A 16,409-nucleotide genomic window follows, 5' to 3' on the forward strand; every position below is an offset into this window, starting at 1 on the left:
ATGCTTTACGACCTTTGACATATCTACATGTCACAGGTCACCTTCCCATGTTTGATGCGGGCTCCTGCGCTGAGCCCGCATATTTTCTGGCACAAGACAGCTGATTTCATCAGCTGACATGTGCCTCTAATATCCACAAGTGAAACCGATCCACTCATGGCTGTTAACATTTTAAATGCCACTGTCAATCTCTGACAGCGGCATTTAACAAGGCTGCACCGGAAGCACATCATAAGACCCGCCTATTGGCACCCCTGTCACAGGATCTGATGGGTTGGCATGAAAAACCCAGGATCTACAGGAGACCACTGTGGCTATCATTGCCGCTCAGCTATGAGCTCCGCCCCGTGGAAGTCGTTCATAGTAGATGAGCATTTCTGCTACACATAGCAAGGCTGATGCCCTGCTATGTGTACCACAGGCGATCAGGAAATCACAGCTTCAAGTATGCTATGGAGACTATTGAAGCAAGTAAAAGGTAGAAAAAAAATTAAAAAAATTTAAAAACTTAAAAAATATAAAAGTTCAAATCACACCCCATTTGCACCATACAAAATAAGCAATAAAAAAAATTAAAAAAAGCACGTTTGCTATCCCCGTGTTTAGAAACACTTGATAAAAATCTAAAAAGAATTATTCTGATTGGATTAATGACACAGATTAACAAGAAAAAAATCAAAACAGCAGAGATACGCTTTTTTGGTCCAGACTATCTAAACATCTTATCTGTCCCTAAATAGTATCAATAAAAACATCAGGTCAGCACGCAAACAATAAGCCCTTACCTCACCCCAGATAATGAAAAATGGAAACACAATGGGTCTTGGAAAATGGCATAATTTTATTCATTTTTTTTAACAAACTTTGTATTTTTTTTTCACCGCTTAAGTAAAAAATGAACCTAGACACGTTTGGTATCTATGAACTTGTAATGACCTGGAGAATCATAATGGCAGGTCAGTTTTAGTATTTACTGAACATAGTAAAAAAAATTGTGGAATTGCACTTCTTTTGCAATTGCACCTCACTTGGAATTTTTGTCCCTTTTTCCAGTACACTATAGGGGAAAACCAGTGTTGTCATTCAAATGTACAACTTGTCCCGCTAAAAACAGGCTTGCACATGGCCATATTGATGGAGAAATAAAATAATTACCCTATGGCTCTAGGAAGAAGGGAAGCAAAAAATGTAAATGCAAAAACGGAAAATCCAAGGGTGGTGAAGGGGCTAAAGTCCCAGACAATCGCTTTGATATACTATCAATATCATACAAACTGAAAGCATCATATAGCGATACAGCGGTATCTCATAACTATTTGCCAATCACAGACCAAAGTAAACAAATACTGGGCACACCACCAGAATATGTATCCTAAACGAGACTTGGTGTGCAGAGACCAGAATATGATAAAAAGCAAGAATTTGTTACTAATCCCATAATAATAGCTGCTACAAATAGATAAATACATAAAAAGCGATTAAGAGAATGGAATCCTTCATATTGTAAGATTTTATAATCTGTTTATTGTAATTTCATATTTCGTCCTGTAGGCCTGTCTTCTACTTCTAATGATGGTCAATGGAGATTCCTCCAAAATTGTTTCAAACATTCCATTAAGAATAATCGTTCTTGGATTAGTGATACAAGTACCCTACATCCTAACACTTATAAAATGTCTATGGAAGATGACATTCACTCATTCTCCCAATCCAAAGAAAGTCAAGATTTTGATGGTAAGAATTTACTTCTGACTCTAGAAACAATATTTTTACTTATCAAGAAATATACAGTCATGGCCAAAAGTTTTGAGAATGACACAAATATTAATTTTTACAAAGTCTACTGCTTCATTTTTTCTAATGGCAATTTGCATATACTCCAGAATGTTATAAAGAGTGATCAGCTTAACAGCAATTACTTGCAAAGTCAATATTTGCCTAGAAAATGAACTTTATCCCCCAAAACACATTTCAACATCATTGCAGCCCTGCCTTAAAAGGACCAGCTATCATCGTTTCAGTGATTGCTCCATTAACACAGGTGTGGGTGTTGATGAGGACAGGGCTGGAGATCAATCTGTCATGATTAAGTAAGAATGACACCACTGGACACTTTAAAAGGAGGCTGGTGCTTGGCATCACTGTTTCTCTTCTGTTAACCATGGTTATCTCTAAAGAAACACGTGCAGTCATCATTGCACTGCACAAAAATGGCCTAACAGGGAAGAGTATCGCAGCTAGAAAGATTGCACCTCAGTCAACAATCTATCGCATCATCAAGAACTTCAAGGAGAGAGGTTCCCTTGTTGCCAAAAAGGCTCCAGGGTGCCCAAGAAAGACCAGCAAGCGCCAGGACCGTCTCTTAAAAGTGTTTCAGCTGCGGGATCGGGCTACCAGCAGTGCAGAGCTTGCTCAGGAACGGCAGCAGGCAGGTGTGAGTGCATCTGCACGCACTGTGAGGCGGAGACTCTTGGAGCAAGGCCTGGTCTCAAGGAGGGCAGCAAAGAAGCCACTTCTCTCCAGGAAAAACATCATGGACAGACTGATATTCTGCAAGAGGTGCAGGGAGTGGACTGCTGAGGACTGGGGTAAAGTCATTTTCTCTGATGAATCCCCTTTTCGATTGTTTGGGACATCTGGAAAACAGCTTATTCGGAGAAGACCAGGTGAGCGCTACCACCAGTCTTGTCTCATGCCAACTGTCAAGCATCCTGAAACCATTCATGTGTGGGGTGGCTTCTCAGCCAAGGGAATGGGCTCTCTCTCAGTCTTGCCTAAAAACACAGCTATGAATAAAGAATAGTACCAGAATGTCCTCCAAGAGCAACTTCTCCCAACCGTCCAAGAGCAGTTTGGCGATCAACAATGCCTTTTTCAACATGATGGAGCACCTTGCCATAAAGCAAAGGTGATAACTAAATGGCTCAGGGAACAAAACATAGAGATTTTGGGACCATGTCCTGGAAACTCCCCAGATCTTAATCCCATTGAGAACTTGTGCTCAATCATCAAGAGACGGGTGGACAAACAAAAACCTTCAAACTCAGACAAAATAAAAGCATTGATTTTGCAAGAATGGACTGCTATCAGTCAGGATTTGATCCAGAAGTTGATTGAGAGCATGCCTGGGAGAATTGCTGAGGTCCTGAAGAAGAAGGGTCAACACTGCAAATATTGACTTGCTGCATTAACTCATTCTAACTGTCAATATAACCTTTTGTTACTCATAATATGATTGCAATTTATTTCTGTATGTGATAAAAACATCTGACAAACACACATAAAAACCAGAGGCCAGCAGATCATGTGAAAATATAATATTTGTGTCATTCTCAAAACTTTTGGCCATGACTGTACATTTTAGATTTTAGAATAAGAAAAATTATTAAGTGAGCTGTAAACCAATACAGATATATCTGACATGTCAACAGCTGAGAATGCCAGCTGTATTAAATGCCCCCCCCATTGAACGCCCCCATTACTGCCATATTGGAACTCTGATAAAGCTACAGGCTGGACTCCATAGAAAAATTGCGATTTCGCTACATACTGAAATACCATGGTATTGCAGCACATAGTATAAGTCAGTGGTCCCCCACCTTTCTGACCTTGAGAGCCACATTCAGCTTAGAGAGAGGGTCATGAGCCACATTCAGCATTGAGAGAGTGTCGTGAGCCACATCCAGCTCCCACCCCCTTCAAAGTAGTGTCAACCAAAGACCCCAGTACAAGTATGATGATAACCAAAGCTTCTCCAGAGAAATCACTCCAAAGCAGTACACTGAGATGCAGGGGTTGTTCCTGCAATACCCCCATTCAGTATTCTCCCATCAAGGACTCCTAACACACTGTCACATCCAGCTTCAAGAACCTTCTCTAACAGGTAGTACAATCCTCCAGCGTACCATACCTAAAACATCTCTAAACCCCAAGACAGTACATATGCATCCAGATCTGCTCTTCTGTGCAGGGCTACTCACAAAATTCATCATTTTGAGATGTTGTCTTCATAACTGTTTGCTAGACCTGGAGCTAATGCCCCAAGCTGGCAGACAGTTGCGAGCCACAATTAATGGGACCGCGAGCCACATGTGGCTAACGAGCTACAGGTTGGGGACCCCTGGCATAAGTGATCAAACGATAGCAAGTTCAAGTCACCTAAGGGGACTAAAAATGAAAAAAGAAAGGTTTAAAAAATATAACAATTTAAATTACTAACCTTTTCAAAATAAATGTAAAATAAATAGATAAACAAATGATCAACATTGGCAGAATAGCATTTTTTTGCTTGCTAAACTCCTCTAAAAATCCAATAAAAGCTATCAAAATGTTATACATTTCCAAAATTGCATCAATAAAAAGTCCTTATACAGCATTATGGGCTGAAAAATAAAAAAAGGTACGTCTCAGAAAATGGTGACTGAAAATTGTTTACAAATTTCAGAATTTTTTCATCACTAAAATACACTGCTCATACAAATAAATGGAACACTTAAACAACAGAATATAATTCCAAGTAAATCAAACTTCTTGAAATCAAACTGTCCACTTAGGAAGCAACACTGACTGACAATCAATTTCACATGCTGTTGTGCAAATGGAATATCCAACAGATGGAAATTATTGGCAATTATCAAGACACCCTCAATAAAGGAATGGTTCTGCAGGTGGAGACCACAGACCACATCTCAGTACCAATGCATTCTGTGCTTTCACACTCATGGTAGCATGAGACAGACTCTACAACCCACACAAGTGGCTCAGGTAGTGCAGCTCACCACGGATGGCACATCAATGCGAGTTGTGGCAAGAAGGTTTGCTGTGACTGTTAGCGCAGTGTCCAGAGGCTGGAGGCAGGCCACTACACCAGGAGACGTGGAGGGGGCTATAAGAGGGCAACAACCTAGCAGCAGGACCGCTGCCTCCGCCTTTGTGCAAGGAGGAACAGGAGGAGCACTGCCAGTGCCCTGCAAAATGACCTCCAGCAGGCCACAAATGTGCATGTGTCTGCACAAACGGTTAGAAACTGACACCATGCGGATGGTCTGAGTGCCCAACGTCTGCAGATGGAAGTTGTGCTCACAGCCCAACACCGTGCAGGACGCTTGGCATTTGCCACAGAACACCAGGACTGGCAAATTCGGGGCGCCAGATGAAAGTAGATTCACACTGAGCACATGTGACAGGCGTGACAGAGTCTGCAGACGCCGTGGAGTGCGATCTGCTGCCTGCAGCATCCTTCAGCATGACTGCTTTGGCAGTGGGTCAGTAATGGTGTGGGATGGCATTTCTTTGGAGGGCCGCATGGTGTTGGGCTGTGAGCACAACCCCCATATGTGGACATCGGGCACTCAGACCATCCTCTTGGAGTTGGTTTCTAACCGTTTGTACAGACACATGCACATTTGTGGCCTGCTGGAGGTCATTTTGCAGGGCTCTGACAGTGCTCCTCCTGTTCCTCCTTGCTCAAAGGCTGAGGTAGCTGTCCTGCTGCTGGGTTGTTGTCCTCTTATGGCCCCCTCCACAACTCCTGGTAGTGCCTCCAGCCTCTGGACACTACACTCACAAACACAGCAAACCTTCTTGCCACAGCTCGCATTGATGTGTGATCCTAGATGAGCTGCCCTACCTGAGCCACTTGTGTGGGTTGTAGAGTTCGTGTCATGCTACCACGAGTGTGAAAGCACAACCAGCATTCAAAAGTGACCAAAACATCAGCCAGAAAGCATTGGTACTGAGATGTGGTCTGTGGTCCCCATCTGCAGAACCACTCCTTTATTGAGGGTGTCTTGATAATTGCCAATAATTTCCATCTGTTGTCTATTCCATTTGCACAACAGCATGTGGAGTTGATTGTCAATCTGTGTTGCTTCCTAAGTGGACAGTTTGATTTCACAGAAGTTTGAATTACTTGGAGTTATATTCTGTTGTTTAAGTGTTCCCTTTATTTTTTGAGCAGTGTACAAAAAAACTGAACATGTTTGGTACCACTGTAATTCTGCTGACCTGGGGAATAATGTTGGCAGTTCACTCTGTTATGCACCATCCCTTCTACAGATCTTAGCAGATCTTAGGGTGTATCGGTTTTCCCTACAGTATTCTTTAATTTTTTACTGCTGAAATTTGAAGAAAAATACAACTTATATTATGTTTTGTACCACTATAATTTTAATGGTTGATATCGGTTACTTTTTTTTTTTTAAAAAACAAAATAAAATTTATTGAATACAATACATAAAACATTGAATAACAATATAGAAAAATATAGGTCTTATAGCACTTATAGCAAAGGAGGAACATAAGCATTCTGGGATGCTGTATCTCCTTCCAAGAATGATATCGGTTACTTTTAACCCCTTTCTGACATTGCAAATTTTCACTAAGGCGACTTCTTTTTTTCCTCCCCATCTTCAATGAGCATTAATTTTTTTACTTCTGAAAGGATGTAATGTATTGTAGAACTTGAAAAAGATTTTAAGTGAGGTGAAAGTGCAAAAATAAAGTGCAATTACACAATTGTTTTTTGTTTTTATGGTGTTGATTGTATGGTGAAATTGTCCAGGTAGTATGATTTTCCTGATCCATATAATTGCGGCAATACATTTTATTATATAAGTGGTGAAAAAAAATGTGACATTTTAGAAGGTCCTAAAAAAAACGTTTTCCTCTTTGTTCTTGGACTTTTTTTGTACCCTGAGCTGATACTTTTATTGAGATCATTTTGGGTGTAGATACGATTTTTGATCCCTTTTTGCTTCATTTTTTGTGGTTTTGCGACCCGTGAAGAAACGCAATTCTAGTATTTGGATTTTTTTTCCCATTGCATTGTTTACTAAATGGGATAGTTAATTTTATAATACGAAAGATTGGAATTTTACGTATTTGGAAATACCAAATATGTGTATTTTTCTCATATTTTTAATTTATTTTTAATGGGTGAAAGGGTGGGTCATCCAAATTTTTTTTTCACATTTTTACATACTCAATATTTAAATACTTCATATTTTTAAATATTTTAAAATATATATTTTTTGTACTGCATTTAGCAGTCCCCCTAGTGGAACCTGTGATCGTCTGATCGTTTGTGTTATGCACAGCAATACCACATTATTGCTGTGTATAGCAAAAATCACGGTCCCCTTTGAATGCAGAAAAGGATTTCCAGTTTGTCAAGGAGCGCTTCTGGCTGATTCATTAATTACTCTGAATATTTAAAGGAATATCCAGTTTATTAGTAGACATAAAAACACAACGCGTTTCGGCTATACATAAAATTAGCCTTCATCAGGTAAAATCATATATATCTTTAAAAGACACATTTATATAGGGGAAAAAAAAAAAAAAAAGGTTCCACCCTTCAATCAATCAAAAACCCCATCTGATGAGTCAAAACTATTTTTCCAACCCGTAGATAATTTCATCTTATTAGTTTCATCACTAGGGACCATCAGATTAACTAGTATCTGTCAGGACTAGAACTCATGCATTCATATTCCCTATATCTTTATCGCACTTACATATTTACTCTACAGAGCCACCCACATGTATGATTTTATCTGATGTAGGCTAATTTTATGTATAGCCGAAACGCGTTGTGTTTTTATGTCTAATAATAAACTGGATATTCCTTTAAATATTCAGAGTAATTAATGAATCAGCCAGAAGCGCTCCTTGACAAACTGGAAATCCTTCTCTGCATTCTCTGACGAATCTCCTACAAGATAGTTCGTTCCACCTGTTTGGAGCTGCAGGCCAGCAGATCCAGACAATTACTCCAGTACCCAAACACAGGGTTATATGCTGAGCAACAAGACACCAAAAAGGTGAGAATTTTTTATTTCTATCTGACATAATTAAAACTCTGCACTTAGATCTGCACCCACCTTCTTTTTCTGGATATTCCTTGAAATACTCGGAGAAATTAATGAATCAGCCGGAAGCGCTCCTTGACAAACTGGAAATCTTTCTCTGCGGTCCCCTTTGAATGCCAGCTTACGGCTGGCTTTCATAGGATTGCCATAATGTCTGGCACGGGGGTCTGTTGTGAGTTCATTTTTCTCTTCACCATTGAGGTCTGATGAACTTCCTCCTCTGGTGAAGGAAGGTAGTGAGGCTGATTACCAAACACCTGGGCAGCTAGATGATGACTGGGTGGCTGAAATTGAGGACTGGATATAAGGTTGCCGACGCCCTTCTTCCTGGCTGGTGATTTTCCTGCTGAATTCTTGGAGACCAGTCTGATTCCTGCATCTCAAAGCTAAGTTTTTCTGCTCTGCTTTGTAATCTTCAGTTTTGTTTTTGTTTTGCCTTGTTTTTTGGGAGTTCTGCCATCCCCGGGCGGGGGTGAGCTGAATTCCATTTTTGTTTCTGATCTGTTGATCTTTTGCTCTGTCTTCAGAATATACCTGAGTGCTGATATAGTCTTTTGAAGCCTAGCGACTTCAGGGCCTGTTTTTCCTATCAGTCGGTTGGCTCATTTTGATAGGGTTTTTGCGGATGGCAGACAGCAGCTTTCCTATCCTGTCCTATGTAGTTAGCTTGGGCCCCATCATTTGCTCAACCTATCTTTCTATCTGTGTTAGTGTTTTCATCTTACTTCACCGTCATTATATGTTGGGGGCTGCCTATTGCTTTGGGGTCTGCTCTGGGGCAGTTTAGTTTTTCCCCTTTCTGTCTTTAGGCTATGTAGTTCTCCGGCTGTGATCGAGGGGTCTAGGGCACCGTAGGAACCCCCCACGGCTACTGCTAGTTTTTGTGGATAGGTTCAGGGGTCTGCAATCCGATAGCTGCCAACCTCTCTGGTTTTTCTGGACTTAGCTGGTATTTTGTTTTTCCTCCTTCGGTGACTCATCATAACAGGGGTCTTTAGTATCGGCATTCCTTAATAACGTTGCGTTGGCACCAATTGATGGTTAGATTAATGCGTCTCTGGGCCACTCGCTGTAGAGGCTGCTGTCACAGATTGACTGCGGCATTAATTAGGTTAACTGCCTTGGGCAGAGCTCCTCTCCACTCGCAGCTGTTTGAGGCAGATGATGTCTGTATAACACAGCCATCATCTGCCGGCAAATATACAGACTCAGCTCCTAAACTCTTATCAAATAACAGGACCTGACATATGACTAATCAGTATGGCATATGTCAGGAAGGAGTTAAACAAGTAACTATTAATATTCACAATGTTATATAGATGTCACTATAATGCTTTGTTAGGTAATGTGGTGATGTACTGCCCCTGGGTGGGGAATCACCAAAAGTCACCAAACCCTATTAAACGTAAAAGGGAAAACTGTCAGACATCTTATCTTACAAGAGGCTTCCGATCAGGGCCGGCCCGAACGTATAGGCGAACTAGGCGGCCGCCTAGGGCGTTGACCCAAAGGGGGCGCCAGAGAAAAAATAGAAAAAATTATACAAAATCTTTTCAAAAGGCAAAAAGTTTTAGGGATGGAAAGAAAAGTGTACATATTTAAGGGCAAATATGACGCAAGAGAGGTTGGTTGGGTTGGCAACAATTTCGATAGAATCTGAAGTTGCTAAACAAATTAATCTCGGTGACTTAGTGTCATCCTTTTCAAAAAAAAAAGGCAAGGAAACAAAAATTTTAATTACCTATGGTCGTTTTTGTTTTGTGTTATTGATTACTTTGTATATATTTGTCCTATACAACTTCTCAGAAGATTAAAGAGTTAGGAGAGAGTTAGTTAATCATTGTTGTTGTGGTTTATTTTGCTCCTAAATTTATATCCCAAGTTTCCATCTACTGCCAAGAATAGTAGGGGCGCAACAAAATAGTTTCGCCTAGGGCGCTGTAATCTCTCGGGCCGGCCCTGCTTCCGATCCACATAAAATTCAATGATCCATCTTAAAAATGAAATGTTTTGGAAGGAATATTTTTTGAATGCTGAAAAATATACAAAATACATAGTAATTAGTATTTAATATTTGATCACTTGAACTTATTTCTACAGGTCTGCGCTGTTGATTTCCTGGTTGCTCTTGGATCCTCATTACTGATAATTGTGGCTATGCCCCATTTCAATATATTTACCAACATCACAATCCTATGCAGTGTGCACTTGGCTTCATCAGTTCTTCAAATATATCATGGCTTCAGAAAAAAAAACTGGAAGTGGGTTATGGCAATCATTGCTGTCCTGCTATGCATGTCGGGCCATATCGTCTTTTTGGTCATGTTTATAGTTAGGGACTCAAATAACCGAAACATTGATTTGGTGTTTTTCACAATGGCAGTAATAGGAACATTTTGGGTTTCCTGGAATTGGTATAGAAAATTTCTAACACAGAAAAATCCACTTAATGAAATCAGACCAGATGAGGATGAGAAAAATATTCTATATGTGTACGGCAGCATCGTCAGGATCATCGTCACCTGGCTTGTTATAGTCCCATATGTCTGGTTGCACGGAGGAGACGTCTGGACCACAATAATGTCTGCAAGTTCCAAGGATCAGAATTTACTCTTCACGCTCTTCGGAATCCAAGCCGTCAGCTCAGTGTTTTGTCACTGGTTTGGAGTCGTGTCATGTAAAATGCGCAATGTTAAGTTAGGCTTCTACATCCCTTTAACCTTTTCAGTGCTGTCACTGATTATAGCCAGTATGTCCATTTTTTATGTGAAGTACAGAGAAGTCCAGAGTGAATCGGAAGCACTGGTTCAGACATTTAATGTCTCCTATTTTTGTCAAAGTACTTTATTGATTAACAACAAAACATTGATTGACGGTCTGCTCCTGGAAATAACTCAGCAGACGTGTGAAATAATTCTGAATATTGACACGTCCAAGTATGTCATCACATCTGGCATATTATGGTATATGGGATCCATTTGTGCTAATTTCCCAGTTTGGAGGCTGAAGGTTCAAAGGATCGAAAGAACCACGCAATTGTTCATCAGACACTTGTTTGAAGCCACTTTTGTCGACCAGTCCATGCTTCTCAACATACGAACAAAATTAAACAAAAATACAGTTAATGATGTTGACAGGTAAGAAAATAAAAGGAGTGCCATGACCTTGCATATTACTTCTCCATGACTTATTCACTTCACATATAGGGTTTGGGAATATTTTGTTCTGATATACAATACCATACTCAATTGTATTGGCATACCAAAATGCTTTATGCATATTGCCTTATTTTGTCATGTGTTGCACATGAACCTCTATGGCACACCCCTTCTAAATAGTGCTTAGAGCAACTTGAAGGAAATCTGCTTCTTAAACAGGATGTCAAGGTTTGGAATGAAAGTCTGCAATCACTCTATGTGACTGCAGACTTTTGAATCCTCACAGTGTGCACACAACATGCTGTCAAGATTCTACCATGCCAGTGGTGAGATTGTATACGTGTGGTTACGTGTCAGCTGGAAATGCTCAGTCTCACTCAATTCAAGTCTAGTTGGAATGTGACCCGAAGTATGTTTATCACATACTGGCCTCACTGGAGAATCCTGCCAGCATATGTTGAGCTCGCTGTGAGGATTCATAAGTCTGTGGTCAAGTAGAGTGACTGCAGACTTTCATCCCTAACCTGGACAATATCTTTAAACTCAGGGCAGCATAACATAGTGACAGAGACCCTGATTCCAGAGGTGTGTCACTTACTGGGCTTCGTGCTGTAGTTTTGATAAAATCAGTGTTCTACCTGATAAGCTTCTCAATAACAAAGTGTCTAACTACAACCACACTGTTGGTTGACACTTTTCTACCTTCCCTGTGCATAAGTTAAATGCTGTCAATTTTTGGTTAGACCAAGTAAAGCCAATGTGAGCTCATGTGTATTGAGGACTATATAGAAGAAGCTTATCACCGAGAAAATTAAAACAGTTGCAGAAGATAAAGCAGTGCACTATCAAAACCAAAGCAAGTAGCCCAGCAAGTGGCCCAGCATTGGAATTAAGATTTCTAACCCTATTTTGTGCTGTCCTCATATGAGGCAGCAAAAAAACTTGGTGACAGAATCTTTTTAAATTACTGTACTTATGCAACTTAATAATATAGGTCATGTCTGAAGGTACCTTGGTTATAGGTGCTTTGCTATATTGTGCATGAACCTTTGGACTTGGGGTTTTATTTATTTTTAAGGATTTGTGCTGTATTGTTTATGCTGGGGTTGTCCAGTTCTGAATAACTCCTTTAGGCCGGGGTTACACTTGCAACTGCAATGCGAGAAACTCGCGTGAGTCTCTCGCATCAATACCCGGCATTGCCACCGGCACTCGGGACCGGATTGTGCGGTTGCATGTATTTCTGTGCAGCTGATCGCTCCAGTCCCGAGTGTCAGCAGCAGTGCCGGGTATTGATGTGAGAGACTCGCGCAAGTTTCTCGCATTGCAGTTGCAAGTGTGACGCCGGCCTTCAATTGAAAAAAACAGGTTACGACTTTAATTCCTTATATAGCTGTTAATTTAAGATTCTGCTTTTAATTACAGAAATGTCTCAAGCCAAAGTTTTCAATTAAAAGGTGTGCATGCAATTTACTGTATCACTGAAGGGCACCCCACAAACCAAAATTATACCACCAAAATAAGCAAAAATCACTGACTGTGGAGGACAAAACAATATATATATAAAATATAACTTTTAATGATAATAATAAAAAAATAGCTACGTGACCATCATATTTTGTGTACAGTCCATACACATTTAATCCTGATAATCAGTCATAAATTTGATAGTGGATAATAAAGATAAATGAATAAACACTGGTGTATGAAAATAGCTGGATATCTGATATTCAAAGAAAAACTTTTTTGAAATAGAATATCTCCCATATAAATTCTCACTTAGGAAAGATCATCCATCTTAGATCACAAGAAAGAGGGATTGGAATCAGTTATATTGCACTAAACCCTTCATTCAATAGACCCTTAATGTCTCTTTAATTGAGTCTACCACTATACCCACATGCTAGATTTATTGCACGTTGCCCTCATATCAATACACAGAATTGACAGTTGTGTATATGATAGCTATAAACACTAAAGCGCACTGATTACCACTGCCAAGTGTCAATAGGATAGACACATTGATAGGCTCTATGTCATGGCTTGACCCCTCAGTGTATCTGGGATGCAGTTTCTGACAGCTCGGCCATCCAATCTGGTATAGGGGTGTGCTGAAGCTGTCAGTGTGTTGATTGACGGCTCGACAATCCAATCTGAGACTGTGAGGCATCGGCTGTCTCCATGTGTTCATTATTCCAGTTAATAGCCATGCTTCTTAACTGAGCGGTTTCTCCCAGAACACTGCTAGGAGTACATTCAGCGTGGGAGGATTGTGCTTCTTATGCCTAGAGTTCTGTATGCTTGATCTGTTGCCTGACCTTGAACTTCATTCTGACCATCCGCATGTTTAACCCCTTCAGCTCTGATCCGTTATCCTCCCGGTATTCTGATCTCGGAATGTTACTTGACTACGCTTTTGTCTCTTCCTTCTGTTTATGATGTACCCTGCTGGCTTCTTACCTTGGACTCCTTGACCACTCTGACTCACGACTTGGCCGTGAAAGTGACTAGCCTCACATTACGTCTGCCCATATGTTTTTTTTTCACCAGTATGGATCCAGTTCACACGCTTTGTGACCTGGTGGTGAATTTGATGCAGATGATTCAGCATCTGGCGAAGGATTGCCAGAGTCTGAACTCATAGCAATATCAGTTGCAGGATCAGATAAATAACTTGATGAAGACCTTTCATAGCCCCCCACTGCCAGCAGTGGTTGTGGCGTCAGTACCCTTTGCTGTACAGATGGTCTCTCCCAAACCTGTCATATCCCTCTCTTATAAATTTTCAGGAGAGGAAGACCAGTTTAGGGTATTCAGGGACAGCTGTAAGTTATTTTTTATCCTGTGCTCCTGGTCGTCAGGGGTGGAATTCCAGTGGGAGGGAATAATCATGTCCCTACTGCGAGGGGGTCCTCAGACCTGGGCATTTTCTTTGTCCCCACAAGCCCCAGAACGGTTTTCTGTTGATGACTTTTTTGACAGTATAGGTCTGATATATGATGAGTCAGACAGAATCCAGGTAGCGGAGGCTAAGATCATGAACCTTGCACAGGGGGGGTCGCACAGCTGAGGACTACTGTACTGAGTTCCGGCAGTGGTCCACCGAAGTTCTATGGAACGATGCTGCTCTCAGGTGCCAGTTCAAAAAAGGCCTTTCCGAGACACTCAAGGATGCTTTGGTCCTCCATGACACCCCTTGTTCTCTGATGGAGGCCATGACTCAGGCCATACGAATGGACCAGGCAAAGAAAACACTGCGGCAGCCGGCAAAGGCGCTCAATCAGTGAAATCCTAGGTGCATTCCTCCCTGGGAAATACGAATATGCAAATAAAGTCCATGGAGCCTAATTTGAGAGTCTCAAACACGGGACTAGCCAGATCTTCCTCCAGGGAAGGACCCAGCCAAGGAGTGGCTCCTTTCGGAAACCACCATTACCACCATAATAAGTGGCCCTTTAAGTCAATATCCAGCTCTTTACGAGTTTACAGATATGACAAGGGAAATACCAAGGCCAGGTATCCATCCACAGACAGCTGTTTCGGGGTGTTGCCCCTCATCAGTGTGGAGTAGGATTCTGGCTAGGTGGGAGCAATGCCTAGTAGACCAACATCACGAAACAATCACTGACCTCAGGGAGACCAGGCAAAGAAAACACTGCGGCAGCTGGCAAAGGTGCTCAATCAGTGAAATCCTAGGTGCATTGCTCCCTGGGAAATACGAATATACAAATAAAGTCCATGGAGCCTCATTTGAGAGTCTCAAACACGGGACTAGCCAGATCTTCCTCCAGGGAAGGACCCAGCCAAGGAGTGGCTCCTTTCGGAAACCACCATTACCACCATATTAAGTGGCCCTTTAAGTCAATATCCAGCTCTTTACGACTTTACAGATATGACAAGGGAAATACCAAGGCCAGGTATATATCCACAGACAGCTGTTTCGGGGGTGTTGCCCCTCATCAGTGTGGAGTAGGATTCTGGCTAAGTGGGAGCAATGCCTAGTAGACCAACATCACAAAACAATCACTGACCTCAGGAAGACCAGGCAAAGAAAACACTGCGGCAGCCGGCAAAGGCGCTCAATCAGTGAAATCCTAGGTGCAATGCCTTGGCTGGGTCCTTCCCTGGAGGAAGATCTGGCTCACAATTTGGTCAAGAGAGCAATGGTGGATTTCACTCTCCAAGTGGGGAACTCCACTCTGAATCCATCTCCTGTTTTGTGTTGGATAAATTACCTGCTGGATTGGTACTGGGATTTCCATGGTTGCAGATTCACTATCCAGTTATTGATTGGTGTCTGAAGGAGATTGTGAAATGGAAACCCAATTGTTCCAAGAAATGTCTAAAAAATGTACAAATATCCTTTGCTAGTCTGGAGGGTTTTCAGGGGTAAATGAAGGACTTTGAAGATGTGTTCTCAGAAAAATGCAGAGATATTACCTCCCCATCGTCCCTATGATTGTGCTATTGATCTTATTCCTAGCGTCAAATTGCCAAAAGCTCGTCTTTGCAATTTGTCGGGGTCTGAATGGACCGCCATGAAAGAATATGTTAACAAAAGTTGGAGTCTCCATCCTTGCCTTGACTTCTGAGAACTAAGCAAGATCACGGTTAAAAACACTTACCCTCTTCCACTCATCCCCAACCTATATAATCAGCTTCTGGGGTCTAGGGTATTTTCTAAACTTGATCTTAGAGGGGCTTACAATTTGATACATATCTGGAAGGGTGATGATTCGAAAATAGTGTTTTTAACGCCTGAGGGTCTGTTTGAAAACCTTGTCATGCCTTTCGGGATTATCTAATGTACCTGCTGTGTTTCAAAATTTTATGACAGATATTTTCTCTTATTGCATTGGAAGATTTGTTGGGATTTACCTCGATGACATTCTAATTTTCTTGCTAGACTTGAACACTCACCAGGAACATGTCCGTGTTGTGTTACAGAGACTGAGGGAGAAGGTGCAGGCTGTAATTGATTGGGTTCCACCTCGTGATCTTAAGGTTTTGCAGTGTTTCTTGGGATTCGCCAACTATTATAGAAAATTTATCAAGAGGTTTTCACAGATTGCTAAACCACTTACTGACCTTACACATAAGGGGGCCAATCTCAAGGTTTGGTCACCGGGTGCTGGCAGGGCTTTTGAAAGATTAAAAGAGTGTTTTATGTCTGCACCCATTCTGATCCAACCTGATCTCCAAGAACTGTTCATTGTGGAGGTGGATGCTTCAGAGAACGGAGTGGGGGCAGTCTTATCGCAGGGCCCAAATCTCTGACTAACCTGTGTCCATGTGCTTTTCTTTCTAATAAAAGTTCACCAGCGGAGAAAAATTATGATGTTGGGAATCGGGAGTTACTTGCTGTCAAATTGGCCTTTGA

General features: G+C 41.3%; 1 protein-coding gene across 1 annotated transcript in view; it reads left to right on the forward strand.

Annotated features, from left to right (window-relative positions):
• Nucleotides 1-279: 279 nt before the first annotated feature.
• Nucleotides 280-16,409, forward strand: part of LOC141072949 (chitin synthase chs-2-like) — an 88,197-nt gene continuing 72,067 nt past the window's right edge. Inside the window, exons 1-3 of the mRNA XM_073560233.1 lie at nt 280-363; nt 1,552-1,734; nt 9,972-11,008. Coding sequence (XP_073416334.1) covers nt 280-363; nt 1,552-1,734; nt 9,972-11,008 — 1,304 coding nt within the window. The remainder of the gene's footprint in view (nt 364-1,551; nt 1,735-9,971; nt 11,009-16,409) is intronic.

This window comes from Dendrobates tinctorius, unplaced genomic scaffold, assembly GCF_039654945.1.
Source record: "Dendrobates tinctorius isolate UK_male_01 unplaced genomic scaffold, ASM3965494v1 ptg000293l, whole genome shotgun sequence".
Taxonomy (NCBI): Eukaryota; Metazoa; Chordata; class Amphibia; order Anura; family Dendrobatidae; genus Dendrobates; species Dendrobates tinctorius.